Below are 14,193 nucleotides of genomic sequence, written 5' to 3'. Positions count from 1 at the left end.
TGTAGCAGAATCAATTCCAAATGGGACAAAGAACTCAATGTAAGAACAGATACTCTGAAAATATTACAGGAAGGGATAGGGGAAACACTAGAGCTCCTTGGGACAGGTCAAAATTTTGCGCAGGTCCAAACTCCCCATATAAAGATCCAGAATCACAACAAATCAAAGAAAGGCTAGTTAAAAGGGATTGCTTTAAACTAAATGGTTTCTGCATAGTGAAGGACACAGCTAGCAAGACAAAAACAAAGCTCACAGAATGGGAGAAGATCTTTACTAGGTATGCATTAGACCTTCTGAAAACAAATCCTCAATAAACAACAATGAAAAATTGGGCTAAACACTTAAAGAGAGACTTCTCAGAAGAAGAAATAAGAATGACCAATAGACACACAAACAGATGGTCAACATGTCTGGTCATTATAGAAATGCAAATCAAAACAATATTTAGATTCTACTTTACCCCAGTTATCAAGAAACCTAATAATAAAAGATGCTGGCAGGGATTGGCCAAAAGGGAACGCGACTACACTGTTGACTGGAATGTAAACTTGTTCAACCACTCTGGAAAGCAGTAAGTATGGAAATTCCTCAAAAAACTAAACATAGAGCTTCCCTATGACTCACCAATTCCACTACTGGGCATTTATCCAAATGACCACAAGTCAGGCTGCATTAAAGCCACCAGGAAAACCATGCAATATTGTTTACCATAGTTAAGATATAGAATTAACCTAGATCTCTCTCAGTGGATGGATAAAGAAAATGTGGTACACACACACACACACACACACACTCTCTCTCTCTCTCTCTCTCTCTCTCTCTCCCCAGAATTCTATGCTTCTACCAGAAAGAATGACATTGCCCCATTTGTCAGGAAATGGAAAGACCTGGAAAAATTATACTAAGTGAAGCAATCCAGTCACAAAGAAACAGGCCACAGGTTTTCCTTCATTTGCAATAATTAGAATGTGTCTATAAATCTCTGAGTAAATCCAATTGGTAGTAAAGGACAATAATTATACTTGGACATGAATAATTAAACCACTCTAAACATTCACGCAGTGAGAGTAAAGGAAGATATTCTTAGGAGAGGATCACAAGGGCTCAATAGCTACGTGTATATGATGTTTATCAAATTGAACTCTTTAGAAATGGAAACGAGTTTTTTTTTCCCCCAGTCTTGGGGCTTGAACTCAGGGCCTGAACACTGTCTTTGGGCTTTCTCAAGGCCAGAGCTCTACCACTTAAGCCACAGCTTTTTTCTATGTATGTGGTACTGAAGAATTGAATCCCGGTCTTCATGTACGTTAGGCAAGCACTTCACCACTAGTCCAAACTCCCAGCCCCAAAACAAGAGGATTTTTTTTTCCTGTACTGTTTGCTGTTCTTTCCTCTCCCCCCATCCCCTCTCTCTTTCTTCCTGTACCCTTTGTCTTATATATATGTTTATCTGATTTGGGGAGAGCAAGAGGAAATAGAGAAGTGGTGGGACAGAGGGTGAACCAACTCAGCAGATACTATACTGGATATGATTTATACAACTTGAGAAGGGAAGTTAGGAGGGGAAAACTAGGAGAGAATGAGGAAGGGGGTAACACTGTTCACGAAAAAAAAAATGTACTTATTACCTGACTTATGTAACTATACATCTGTACAGAACCTTTAAAATAAAATAATAAAAAAAACTATTTAGAAACGTAATACTTTTTTGAATACCTCAGCTTCTCTTTGCACTTGCATTTTGGTAATTAAATCCTTAAGAGACGAGATGGTATTGAGGTAAGCTCTTCTTTCTTCTAGCCATGATTCTGAGACTTGCTGAGCAGAATGGTCTTCATCACTACAAGGTGACTCTGTGAGAGAAAGCACTTGCATGCCCTCATTATGGACAGCTCTTAGTAATCCCTAAAAACCAAAACCCAGAAGCAAAATTATGACAACTTCTTCAAAGTTAGATATATAAGCTAAATAAATTTTAAGTTAAGTAGCTTTACCATGTTAGATTAATAAAAACCACAGGATACTCCAGTCCAATTTTACTGTTTGCTTCTTGTAGAGGTTAAGACAATCCCAACAGACTCACTTACAATGACTTTTTATAACTCTCACCATTAAGTTCCCTTTTTAAAAATTAATGTACTCTTCCTAGATTTAATGATTAGATAGTGATTTGACTAAATAAACTGTGGGAAGTAACTTGTTGTCCTTAAGATGGCTTTAGTAATTTTGGCAAACAAAAACTTTGGGAATAAAGTTATTTAAAAAGATCTTCAAGAGGCCTAGTGGTAGAGTGCTTGCATAGCATGCACAAAGACCCGGGTTCAATTCCTTGGTACCACATACTTAGAAAAAGCCAGAAGTGGTGATGAGGCTCACGTGGTAGAGCTCTAGCCTTGAGAAAAATCCAAGGACAGTGCTCAGGCCCTGAGCTTAAGCCCAGGACTGAAAAAAAAAAAAAAAAAAAAGATCTTCAAGAGCCAGGTGAGGTGGTTCATGCCTGTAATCCTAGCATTCAGGAGGCTGACATCTGAGGATTGCTATTGAAAGCCAGCCCAGACACTAAAGTCTGTGAGACTCATCCCCAGTTAACCACCAGAAGACAGGAAGTAGTTCAAAGGGTAGGGTGGTAGCTCTGAGCTGAAGAGCTCAGGGACAACTCATAGGCCCAGAGTTCAAGTTCCACGGACAATAAAAAAAAAAAAAAAAGATCTTCAATCCTAGTGCTGGTAGCTCAGGCTTGTAGGCTAAGATCTGAGGATGGAAGTTTGAAGCCAGTTCATAAGACTTTTACCTCTAATAAATGACTCAGAAAGAACAAGAAGTGGCATGTGCCTCAGTGGTAGAGCACTGGCTTTGAGCATAAAGAGATTCAAGGACAGTGCTTAGGCCCTGAGTTCAAGGCCAAGAACCAGCAAAAAAAAAAAAAATCCCCAAAACCAAAAAACAAAAAATCTTTATACCCATACTCACTTTATTATTTGTGAAATAAGAGAATAAAATGCACAAGTACCAAAGGACTTGCATGGCTATCTAACTGTCTTGTCAGAGAGGATTCTACTATGTAACTTCAAATAAACTATTATGTTTAAGGTAAAAATGATACAGGCTAAATTTACTAAGGTATCTTTAACTTTTTTTCTAATATGTGAAATTTTTTATTAAAGAATTTATTAACATTGATTTTTACATCACCTTTCAAATGGCATATTTAACAAACAGGTATTCAAGAAGGGAATCTCTATATACAATCACTGGCACTTAGATTTTGGAACATAATTAAAATTAAGTTGAGGGTTTGTTTGTATGTGATACATGTATATTAATGTATGTAATAAAACATTATGTCTATAAAGTCACAGATTTTTATGTCTATATAGTTGTGTTTATATTTCTAATACCATGTCTATAGCATTGGGTATGCAAATATTGAGTCCTCGCTTTTGTAGTATCTTTAACTTTTAGTATCTTTATTTTTCTTTTGTTTTATTTTAGGAAGATCATAAGGGACAAATCCACTCTAAAATTAAAGAAATTGGAAAATGAAGTAAAATAAAGGTCTATGTTTTTGCAGGGCCCATAACAATACTGGCCTGGCTTTGTAAAGACTACAGTTGAATTGAAGGCAGCAAGTCTTTCTGCTTAAATGCTCAGAACCTTTTAGTTATCTATGCCATAGTACCTTTATTTTCTTTGGAAATGAATCTGTTGAACTTTCACCTTCATCTCCTTGGCCTTCTGATGTTGCATCAAAGACCTGACTCTGTGCCAAATAAATTCCCTGACCCCAGTCTGATCCAGAATCTAAAATGGAAAACACATGTAATTGAAAATATGTAATTAACAGCCCCCCAAACACAATACTCCCCAACTATAACACTATAAACAAATATATAAATATTACAGAAATTTACATATCTTACCACTGGAGCATATTTCTCTAGTTTGGTAAGCTTTAGAATACATTAATTCAGGAACTGAAGATACCTATTTAGAGAAAACAACAAAAATTAAGTATTTTTCTTCCTCACTAACAATAAGGGCCCATGAATTGCTCTGCTGTATTTTGATAGTTAAATCAATGTAATCTTTTAAAACTATCTATGGTTTATAATGTGTCTATATAATTTTTTCCTCATGGATATCTATGAGGAGTGACAATTATAAATGAAATAATCGTAACAGTATCTCAACAACATTTCAGAATAGAAAAACAACTATACAGTGGGAAAATTTTAAATTATAATAATGTATCATGAAAGACATATCTTATATATTTAAATATCTTTATTGGAAACAGAAATACCATGGAAATATCACGGAATGCCGAAAACCTGATTTTTATGGAAACTACATACCTCTTTGGATCTCAAACATTGTATAACAGCTTTCAAGGTACCACATTCCTCAGTCAGTAGCTGAAGAGCAACATAATGCTCTCTCTTCAGAGTTTCTGTTTCTGAAATATGTCTGGATTCCATATCCAAAATTTCAGCAGCATGTAGTTCGTGCATCTGCTCAATTTTCTCAGTAAACTGATTGATTATTTCAGTAACTTCTTCAGATGAACATTCATTTTGTAAATCAATTTGAATTCCTGCATTTCTAACAAAGACTTGTGGGGTCTGATTGCTGCTGCTGACCTTGTGAGTTCCCTCTGTCTGGGATGCAGAGCATTTACTCATTATAGCAGGAAGTGATTCTGATATGCAGATCTTTCTGTTTTCTTGTATCTTGGTTTCATCTTTTTCTAAGCAGGATAATTTCTCTTCTGCCTGTGTGAGTTCATCCCTAATTTGGCTTAAATCTTTCTGAAGAGATGCTATATTTCTTTCTTTTACCTAAAAACACAAGGAAAAGAAACCAGTTACAAATTTTACACAAGTAGCTGGGCGCGGTGGCTCATGCCTGTAATCCCAGCTACTCAGGAGACTGAGATCTGAGGATTGTGGTTCAAAGTCAGCCCAGATACTAAAGACTGTGAGACTCTTATCTCCAATTAATCACTAGAAAAGGGGAAGTAGGACTGTGGCTCAAGGGGTTGGGAAGTAGCCTTGAGCTGGAGAGCTCAGGGACAACACCCAGGCCCAGAGTTCAAGCCCCATAACCCACAAAAAAAAAAAAATCACACAATGTAGAAGAAATTTGGGTAGGAAAGGGAGAAAGTATAATTTATATTTATTGTTCATTTGCCACAGAATAGAAAACCATCTCAGAAGCCCACAAAAACACATCAGTATGGTCATAGATTATTATAGAAAGTGAACTATTTTTATCTCTGTTTTGGTTCTCATTAGATTTATGTTTCACTTCAATAATTGTTTTTCTTCTCTATTGCTGATAGGCTGAGATATGACAAAAAGGATCTTTCTAACAGATTCCTAGGAAAACCAGCCATAGAGAAGGTAATACACTGACAATAAAAGAATTTGTCATGAAGTGTAGAAGACTATGTTTTATCCTTCAAGTTATAGATTTGGGTTTATTTTTACAGAATACACTGAAAAGAATTATAGCTACGTTACTTAACTTACCATAAGCTCTTCCTGAAGTTTTTCTGCCTTTTCTTTATAACTGACAAGTTCTTGGATAACCACTGACTGGGCTCTAGGAACCTCAAGTTCACCAAAAAATCTTTCTCCACTGGTCTGAATTAGCTCAGTAGTTGCCTGAATTACAACAGAAGATAAAAACAGTTAAAAAATATAGTCAAGTTTAAGGCTCTTATGCTTTCTAATAAAACTTTTTCAGGAATAATAGTCTGCAGATGAAAGAGGCCTTCTTTGAACAAATAAGGAAATATTTCAGAACCACTTTATATACTATTTTATTTCTTGCAAATCCTGGGGCTTGAACTCAGGGCTTAGGCACTATCCTTGGCTTTCCTCAAGGCTAGCACTATACCACCTGAGCCACACCACTTCCAACTTTTTCTGTGTATGCAGTACCAAGGAATCCAATGCAGGGTTTCATGGATGCTAGGCAAGCACTCTACCACTAGGCCACAATCCTGGCCCCTTTATATCCTTTTTTTTTAGCCAGTCCTGGGTCTTGAACTCAGGGCCTGGGTACTGTCTCTGAGCTACTTTTACTCAAGGCAGTGTTCTTCCACTTGATCCACAGTGCCACTTCTGGATTTTCTGTGTATGTGGCACTGAACCAAGGGCTTCATGCACACTAGACTATAGCTCCACCACTAAGCCAGTGCTACTTTATATTCTTAAGAGTCCAAAAAAGAAAAAAAAATTTTCTGTGAATGAAGGAAATCATGTCACCAGTATATATTTAAAAATTTACAATTAAGGGCCGCGAGTTTGGCCTAGTGGAAGAGTGCTTCCCTAGCATGCACGAAGACCTGGGTTCGATTCCTTGGTACCACATACTTAGAAAAAGCCAGAAGTGGTGCTGAGACTCAAGTGGTAGAGCTCTAGCCTTGAGAAAAAGCCAAGGACAGTGCTCAGGCCCTGAGCTTAAGCCCTGGCAAAAAAAAAAAATTACAATTAAAACAGTTTTGATGTCATTCTAAAGAGTTTCTATAGTCCCTTCTCTTTCCTCAAAGAATCCCAGATGTATCATACTATACTTCTTATTAAAGTTATCTTGGTATTTAACAGTAATTGCCTATAATGAGTTAGGGGGAAATTATAGTAGTGTGGAATTACTCTTTGAAATGCATATTATACAATCCCAATACTTCAATTGACTTTCAGGTGTTCAGATAAGGTTAATTTATAAAGTGACAATATAAAGAAAAAAAAGTTTTGTTATAGTTGTTATTCACTAAGAGATAACTACAAGTTGAGATATTTAAGTACACATGCAGAGTTAAATTTTTTTTCTTAAACATAGCTAGCAATCTAACTAGAAAGCCTACAGAATGGGAGAAGATCTTCACTAACCATACAACAGACAAAGGCCTCATGTCTAAAATACATCAACATCTAAAATAATTAAATCACTCCCAAACTAATCTCCAAAGAAACAATCATCCCATTAAAAGATAGGCCAAAGACTTAAAGAGAGTCTTCTCTGAAGAAGAAATAAGAATGGCCTATAAACACATGAAGAAATGCTCGACATCTCTGGCCATAAAAGAAATGCAAATCAAAACAACTTTGAGATTCCACCTCACTCCAGTTAGAGTGGCCATGATCAAGAAACCTTACAACAACAGATGCTGGTGGGGATGTGGCCAGGAGGGATCACTACTGCACTGTTGGTTGGAGTGTAAACTCAACCACTATGGAAAGCAGTATGTTGGTTCCTCAAAAGACTAAACATAGACCTTCCTTATGACCCAGCAATTCCACTCCTTGGCATTTACCCACTTGTCCAGAAACAAGGACATACTAAAGCCACTAGCACAACGACGTTCACTGCAACACATTTACCATAGCGAAGATATTTAACCAACCCAGATGCCCCTCAGTTGATTATTGGATTAACAAGATGTGGTATTTATACACAATGGAATTCTATGCTGCCATCAGAAAGAAGGACATAGCCTCATTTGTAAGGAAATGGAAATACTTAGAAAAAATCATATTAAGTGAAGTAAGCCAGACTCAAAGGAACATAGGCACAATGGTTTCCCTCATTTGTATTAATTAGTATAAACCCTGGACTCTCCTAGCAAAGGATTACAATAGGGCAAAACCTAGATACATAAGGCCATACAGAATGAAGCTAAATGAAAGGACCTCCAGGATATAGAAACAAAAGCCAAATAATGAGTGATTGTTGTCCTTAATGTACTATGTTATCTCTCATCTCTTTTGCTGTCCCTTGGTTATCTCATATTGTTATAGTATTTACCTTGTTATCTGATATACTGTATATATGTTTATTTGAAATAGGATAGGGAAGAGGGGAAAACAAGATGAGGGGCGGGAGTGGGGAGAGGGAAATGGGGAACAAAATATGAGAAATGGTATCAATATTTGTGAAGTAATGCACCTCCTATCTGGTGACTATAAGGTAACCCTTCTATTAATTACAATAAAAATATATGAAAGAAAAAAATTTTTCCTAAGAAGGAAAAAATTGATGATCAAGAATAATATTTATAGAACACAAATATATGCCACTCACACATTAATTCAGAAGAATACTATTTTGATATTCTTCATTACTTAAAGGAAATGATGACATGATATGTGTACTAGAAAACAAGTTTAGGGGGAAAACTTTACTCATGTCCTAAGGACATTGCTAGTCTTTTTTATTTTTATTTTATTTTTTTTTGGTGCCAGTACTCGAGCTTGAACTCAGGGACTGGGCAGTGTTACTGAAATTTTTGCTCAAGGCTGGAGCTCTCCCACTAGAACCACAGCTTCACTTGTGACTACTCTAATTGATAACTATGCTAATGTATAAATATCACAGGATTTATCTATTATTTCAGTGACAACAATGATTTTAGAATGTTAAATTTAGACTGTTTGCTGTACATAAAGTTTCTGTGTATGGAACTGGAACCTAAATTAGTTTGGAAACAAACTGAAAATCTTTATTAAGGAGTATAATGAACAGCTAATCATAGACAACTAGCTGATCACATCATGCCCAAATAAAGCTTAGCACTAATCAAGTAACTATTTCTATAGTTTATGTGAGAGTGAAGTACAGAAATAGTATTTATAAACAGTAAAGTATGTGTTATAAGTGGCTCTGAGAGCAGCACAATTCATGAAGCACATTTTATTTAGGTAAATTCTGTTAAGTTTAGTTTGCCTTAATTTTTAAAAAAGAATAGTACAATCTATGTATAAAAATTTTTACAGTATCTCACTTTGTTACCTGATATATCGGATATATTTGTATTTTGTTATTTGAAATTGGATAGGGAAGGGGGGAAAACAAGATGAGGGTTGGGGGTGGGGGGAAGGAAATGGGGACCAAGCATGTGAAAGGGTATCAATGTACGGGAATTAATGCACCATCTATCCGGCAAGCATCATGTAACCCTTCTATTAATTACAATAAAAAATATATGAAAAAAGTGCTACAAATAAACACAGTACCTTTCTACTGTAAAAAAAATTGCTAAGTATATGAATGACCCAATAAATTCCACTCCCAAACTCTTAGAACTAATAAACCACTTTTGTAACGTGGCAGGATACAAAAATCAACCTTCAAAAGTTGGTAACCTTTCTGTACACCAATAATAAACAAACAGAAGGAGAAATCAAGAAAATGATCCCATTTGCAATAGACCCCAAAAGAATAAAATATTTAGGAATTAAGCTAATGAAGGATGTAAAGGAATTCTTTTTTTTTTTTTTGCCAGTCCTGGGCTTGAGCTCAGGGCCTGAGCACTGTCCTTGGATTTTCTCAAGGCTAGAGCTCTACCACTTGAGCCTCAGCACCACTTCCGGCTTTTTTCTACATATGTGGTACCGAGGAATCGAACCCAGGTCTTAATGCATGCTAGGCAAGCACTTTAACCACTAGGCCAAGCTCCCGGCCCTCGTAAAGGAATTCTTTAATGAAAACTATAAAAGCCTAACGAAAGAAATCAAAGAGGATACCAGGAAATGGAAACATCCCATGCTCATGGTTAGGGAGAATCAACATCGTGAAAATGGTCATATTGCCAAAATGGATATATAATTTCAATTCAATTCCCATCAAAATCCTAAGGATATTCTTTACTGAAATAGAGGAAATAATCCAAAAATTCATATGGAACAACGAAAGACCAAAGCCATTTAGGCAAAAAGAGCAATGTAGGTGGTATTACAATACCAGACTTCAAACTCTACTATAGAGCCATAATAACAAAAACAGCATGCATGGCATTGGCACAAAAAGAGACCACATACTTATAGTCAGCCTATATTTGACAAAGGAGCTAGACATATACAGAGGAATAAGCAAAGTTGGGTGCTGGGAAAACTGGGTGGCCACATGCAGAAAATTAAAAGTTGATCCCAGCTTGACGCCATGCACGAACATTAACTCAAAATGGATCAAAGACCTCAATATCAGATTTGAAACTCTGAAACTGCTACATGACAGAGTACGAGAGACACTGGAACTCCTAGGCACAGGCAGAAGCTTCTTGAACAGATTCCCAGGGTCACACCAGATTGGAGAGAGACTGGACAACTGCGACTATCTAAAAATAAAAAAGTTTCTGCACAGATAAAGACAAAGTTACTAAAATACAAAGACAGCCAACCAACTGGGAAAAGATATTTACTAACAATACATCAGACAAAGAGGCTTAATATCCAATATCTACAGGGAAGTTGAGAAATTGATTCCTCTACGCTCCCAATAAATGGGCAAGGGAACTAAAGACAGACTTACCAGAGGAAGAGATAAAAATGGCAAAGAAACACATGAGAAAATGCTCATCATCCATGGTCATAAAGGAAACACAAATAAAAGTAACACTGAAACACCACCTTACTCCAGTCAGAATGACCAATATTCTGAATTCAGTCAACAACAAATGCCGGTGGGAATGTTGAGAAAGAGGAACCCTACTGCACTGCTGGTGGGAATGTAAACTAGTACAACCACTCTGAAAGGCAGTTTGGAGCTTTCTTAAAAAACTTAAAGTAGACCTTCCCCAGGATCCAGCCATACCACTCCTAGGCATCTATCCTGAGCATCATAACCCAGGATATGATATGCACAGCCATGTTTATTACTGCACTTTTCACACAATAGCCAAGCGATGGAAACAATCCAGATGCCCCACTACAGATGAATGGATACAAAAAATGTGGTACATATATACAATGGAATTCTACAGAGCCACCAGACAAGATAAAATAATGGCATTCACTGGGAAGAGGATGAAATTAGAGTGAATCATGTTGAGTGACAAAGTCAAGACCAAAGGAACAAAAGGCGCAAGGTCTCCTTGATATGTGGATATTAGATCTAAACAATACTAGAGATATGACTTAATACTCAGGTACTCCAGGTCATTGCCATGAATTTGGAGGTATAAGTATATCTATATAACATATAAGTCTGGCAGAATATGGCATATTAAGACTCAGCCTAATTTTATGTCCTTAAATTTATGTGCCAGTGATTGTATATAGAGATTCTATTCTTGAATAGCTGTTTATAGAATATAACATGTGAAATATGATATAGAATCACAGTGTTAATAAAAGTTTTAATAAAAAAAATTGCTAGGAGCTGGGTGTGGTGGCTGAAGCCTATAATCCTAGTTACTCAGGCGGCTGAGATCTGAGGATCAAGGTTCAAAGCCAGCCTGGACACAAACCCCTCCCCCCCAAGATTCTTATTGCCAATTAACCACTAGAAAAGGGAAGTGGAGCTTGGCTTAAGGGTAAGGTGGTAGAAGAGTTCAGGGACAACACCCAGGCCCAGGGATAGGGCAGTAGCCTTGAGCTGAAGAGTTCAGGGACAGTGTCCAGGCCGAGTTCAAGATGCATGACCCACAAAATAAATTGCTAGATATAAACAAAACATTGTTTTAATTAGCAATCCATTTAAGGAAACTTAAAAGGAAACTTTTCTAGGGAATTTAGTTGATGCCAAATGACATAAAACTAACCTTAAGAACTTTCAAGTCTTTTTGAGAGTTTTCTGTCTCTTCTTTTCCTTCCTGCCTTTTCTTACTGTCTTCAAACAGCTTCTGTAGTTCTAGCAGTTTCTTTTCTTTATCCAAAGCATTTTTCTCTGCAATTTCTACCTGTTCTTTTTCTGAAATCAAACTAGTGTGCAATTCAAATACCTGGCTTTCTAATTCTGATATTCTCAAGGTTAATGCACACACATCAGGTTCCATGTTGTTTTCTGTCAGTTGACTTAAATTCTGGGTATTTGTCCTCTCAGGCTCTGATGAAACTGTTTCTTTAACTTGATAGGACTTCACATATTCCTGAATTGCCTCAAGTTGGATTTGACTAACAAGAGCAGCAGCTACTTTTTCCTCAAGAATTTTCTGTAGGTTTATAATCTTTGTTTGAAGCATTTTGTTTTCAGACTGGTCATGTTCTTGCATGTCTTGTATTTGTTTGTAACACTGAGTCACTTCTAGGTCTTTTGTAATAACAGAGCTCTCAAGTTGTAAAACCTTTTCTAAGTCTCTCCTAGAAATGCTGGCACTTTCTAGGGGTGTAAGAGCATTCTCAGTAAAGACTCCTTCCAGTTCAGGTTTGTCATTACTAAGATCACCCTTAGCCATAACAACACCTTTCTCAGGTTTACTTTGGATTTTCTCCTTATTTTTTGCATGTTCTCTCTTTAAATCGTACAATTCTTGTGTTAACTGGTTCATTTTAAAATTGGTTTCTTTAAGAACATTTTTTGTGAAGGCCATTTCTTCTTTAGTAGATTCTACTTGCTGCTCTAAACCCAAGTTTTCAGCTATAAGCTTATCCAACTGATATTTTAAACTATCAGCTTCTTCTGGAAGAGAATTAGCATCCATTGATGTCTTCTGTTCAATATTTGCCAATTCCTGTTGAAGTGTTTCAATCACTTCATTCAGCTGCTCTATTTCTTCTTCTTTATTTTTCTTCACACATTCTTGATCACTCATCAAACATTCAATTTGTGATTTTAGGTCCCTTATTAGCTCATTTTTTTCTTCAATGACCTATTAATTAATGAAAAAGGAAACATAATAAATACATATTCATATTTTGGAAGCTTTAGTTAGAGAAGAATCTTAAAAGAGATGATCATATACAAACTCAATATACTACTCATACACATTTCAGTATCTCCTCTATCATGTAAAACAAGGTCCTTATTTAGAATGTTATTCTGGAATATCTGAGTGGTACTTTTAGTAGTTTATTTCCTATGAAGAAAATATTCAGTATCACTGTAGTCTTTTGAAAACGAGAAAGTATTGCTATACAACAAATAGCACTCACAGGTGATTACCATATCCAATTGATTTCACAGAAAAAATATTTAATATATTTAGTTAGAATGATATGATGAAATGAAGCAGGATTCCTTGAAATCTTTAAAAGATAATTTTTAATATTGGAAGGGAACAAAAGTATCTACAGCTTGTTAATAAGCCAATAGGTCTTAAGTTAAAATAAAAAAGTAAAAAAAATTAAGTTTTTTAAAAAATTCAACAAGTGAAAACTGTTACATCTTTGTTGTTTAAATTCTAATTTGTAGTAACTGGATAAAAACCAATTTTAAATGAATATACCTTGTTATCTGTTTTAAATTTAAGTTGTTGAAGTTTTGTAATCTGCTCATTCAATTGGTCAATTTCCACCTCTTTTTCTTGTATTATTTGAGTAAATTTCCCAAATAGTACTTGTTGATCCTTAGTAGAAATAGTATCAGACTCATCTATGGCAAATCCCAGTTTCTCCATTTCATTCTAGGGACAAAAATAACTGTTATGGTTATACATGTTACATTTCATTTTCAGAATAATCATTCAATTACATTTATGAAATATAATAGTGCCTATAACATAAATGAAATGACAAAGACAATGCATTTCAGTAATTCTTATATTTTGGTAAAGAATAAACATACATTTATGATTAATTCTAAATGTTTAGGCTGAGCAGAAAGTAGGTTCCAAGCAGATCCATTTGCCTACTACTATTCCTCTGTTAGTAGCTGGACATAGCAAATACTCACTAATACTACAAAGTATTCTTTATCCCCAACTTTTTCTGAAGTCATTACCTTAAATAATTTGTTTTCTTGTTCAAGTTCTTGTAGGCGAGTAGTAGATTCCTTTTTCTGTATTTCTAATTGCATGTGAAGCTGTTGAACTTCTTCATTCTTATTTTCCAGTTCTTCTCTAAACTGCTCCAACTGTTCTTCCAAGTTTGTGATCTTCAATATAAAAATCGTAAAAAGAAAAAGAACTTTATACAATGTTTTTGTTTTACAAAGTATTCATTTTTTTTCTAGTTCTGGGGCTTGAACTCAGGGTGTGAGCACTGTCCTTGGGCTTTCTCTAGACTAGTGCTCTTTCACTTGAGCCACAGCACTACTCCCAGCCTTTTCTATATATGGGGTACTGAGGAATCAAACCCTGGTCTTCATGCATGCTAGACAAGCACTCTAGCACTAGGCAAAACTCCCGGCACCAGAGTATTCATTCTTTAAATGAGTAAATCATGGAATAAAGGCAAGTAATTTACTAAGCCAGGTATACACGTTTGATTCGTACACATGTTCAACCTAAACTTCTTTTTCTTTTTTTTAAGT

The 14,193-nt window shown here is 35.8% G+C and overlaps 1 protein-coding gene across 1 annotated transcript in view; it reads right to left on the bottom strand.

The window, feature by feature from the left end:
- The window catches only part of Akap9 (A-kinase anchoring protein 9), a 145,051-nt gene that overhangs the window by 25,141 nt on the left and 105,717 nt on the right, over positions 1 to 14,193 (bottom strand). The window contains exons 30-37 of the mRNA XM_090333087.1: positions 13,663 to 13,815; positions 13,169 to 13,345; positions 11,546 to 12,592; positions 5,532 to 5,666; positions 4,356 to 4,838; positions 3,921 to 3,984; positions 3,680 to 3,801; positions 1,717 to 1,905 (exon numbers count right to left, since the gene is read on the bottom strand). Of these exons, the coding sequence (XP_090189213.1) occupies positions 1,717 to 1,905; positions 3,680 to 3,801; positions 3,921 to 3,984; positions 4,356 to 4,838; positions 5,532 to 5,666; positions 11,546 to 12,592; positions 13,169 to 13,345; positions 13,663 to 13,815 (2,370 nt within the window). The remainder of the gene's footprint in view (positions 1 to 1,716; positions 1,906 to 3,679; positions 3,802 to 3,920; positions 3,985 to 4,355; positions 4,839 to 5,531; positions 5,667 to 11,545; positions 12,593 to 13,168; positions 13,346 to 13,662; positions 13,816 to 14,193) is intronic.

Source organism: Megascapheus bottae, chromosome 5 (assembly GCF_031878675.1).
Source record: "Megascapheus bottae isolate mThoBot1 chromosome 5, mThoBot2.hap1, whole genome shotgun sequence".
NCBI lineage: Eukaryota > Metazoa > Chordata > Mammalia > Rodentia > Geomyidae > Megascapheus > Megascapheus bottae.
The sequence above is the reverse complement of the archived record's forward strand: the minus strand, read 5'-3'. Positions and strand labels throughout refer to the sequence as shown.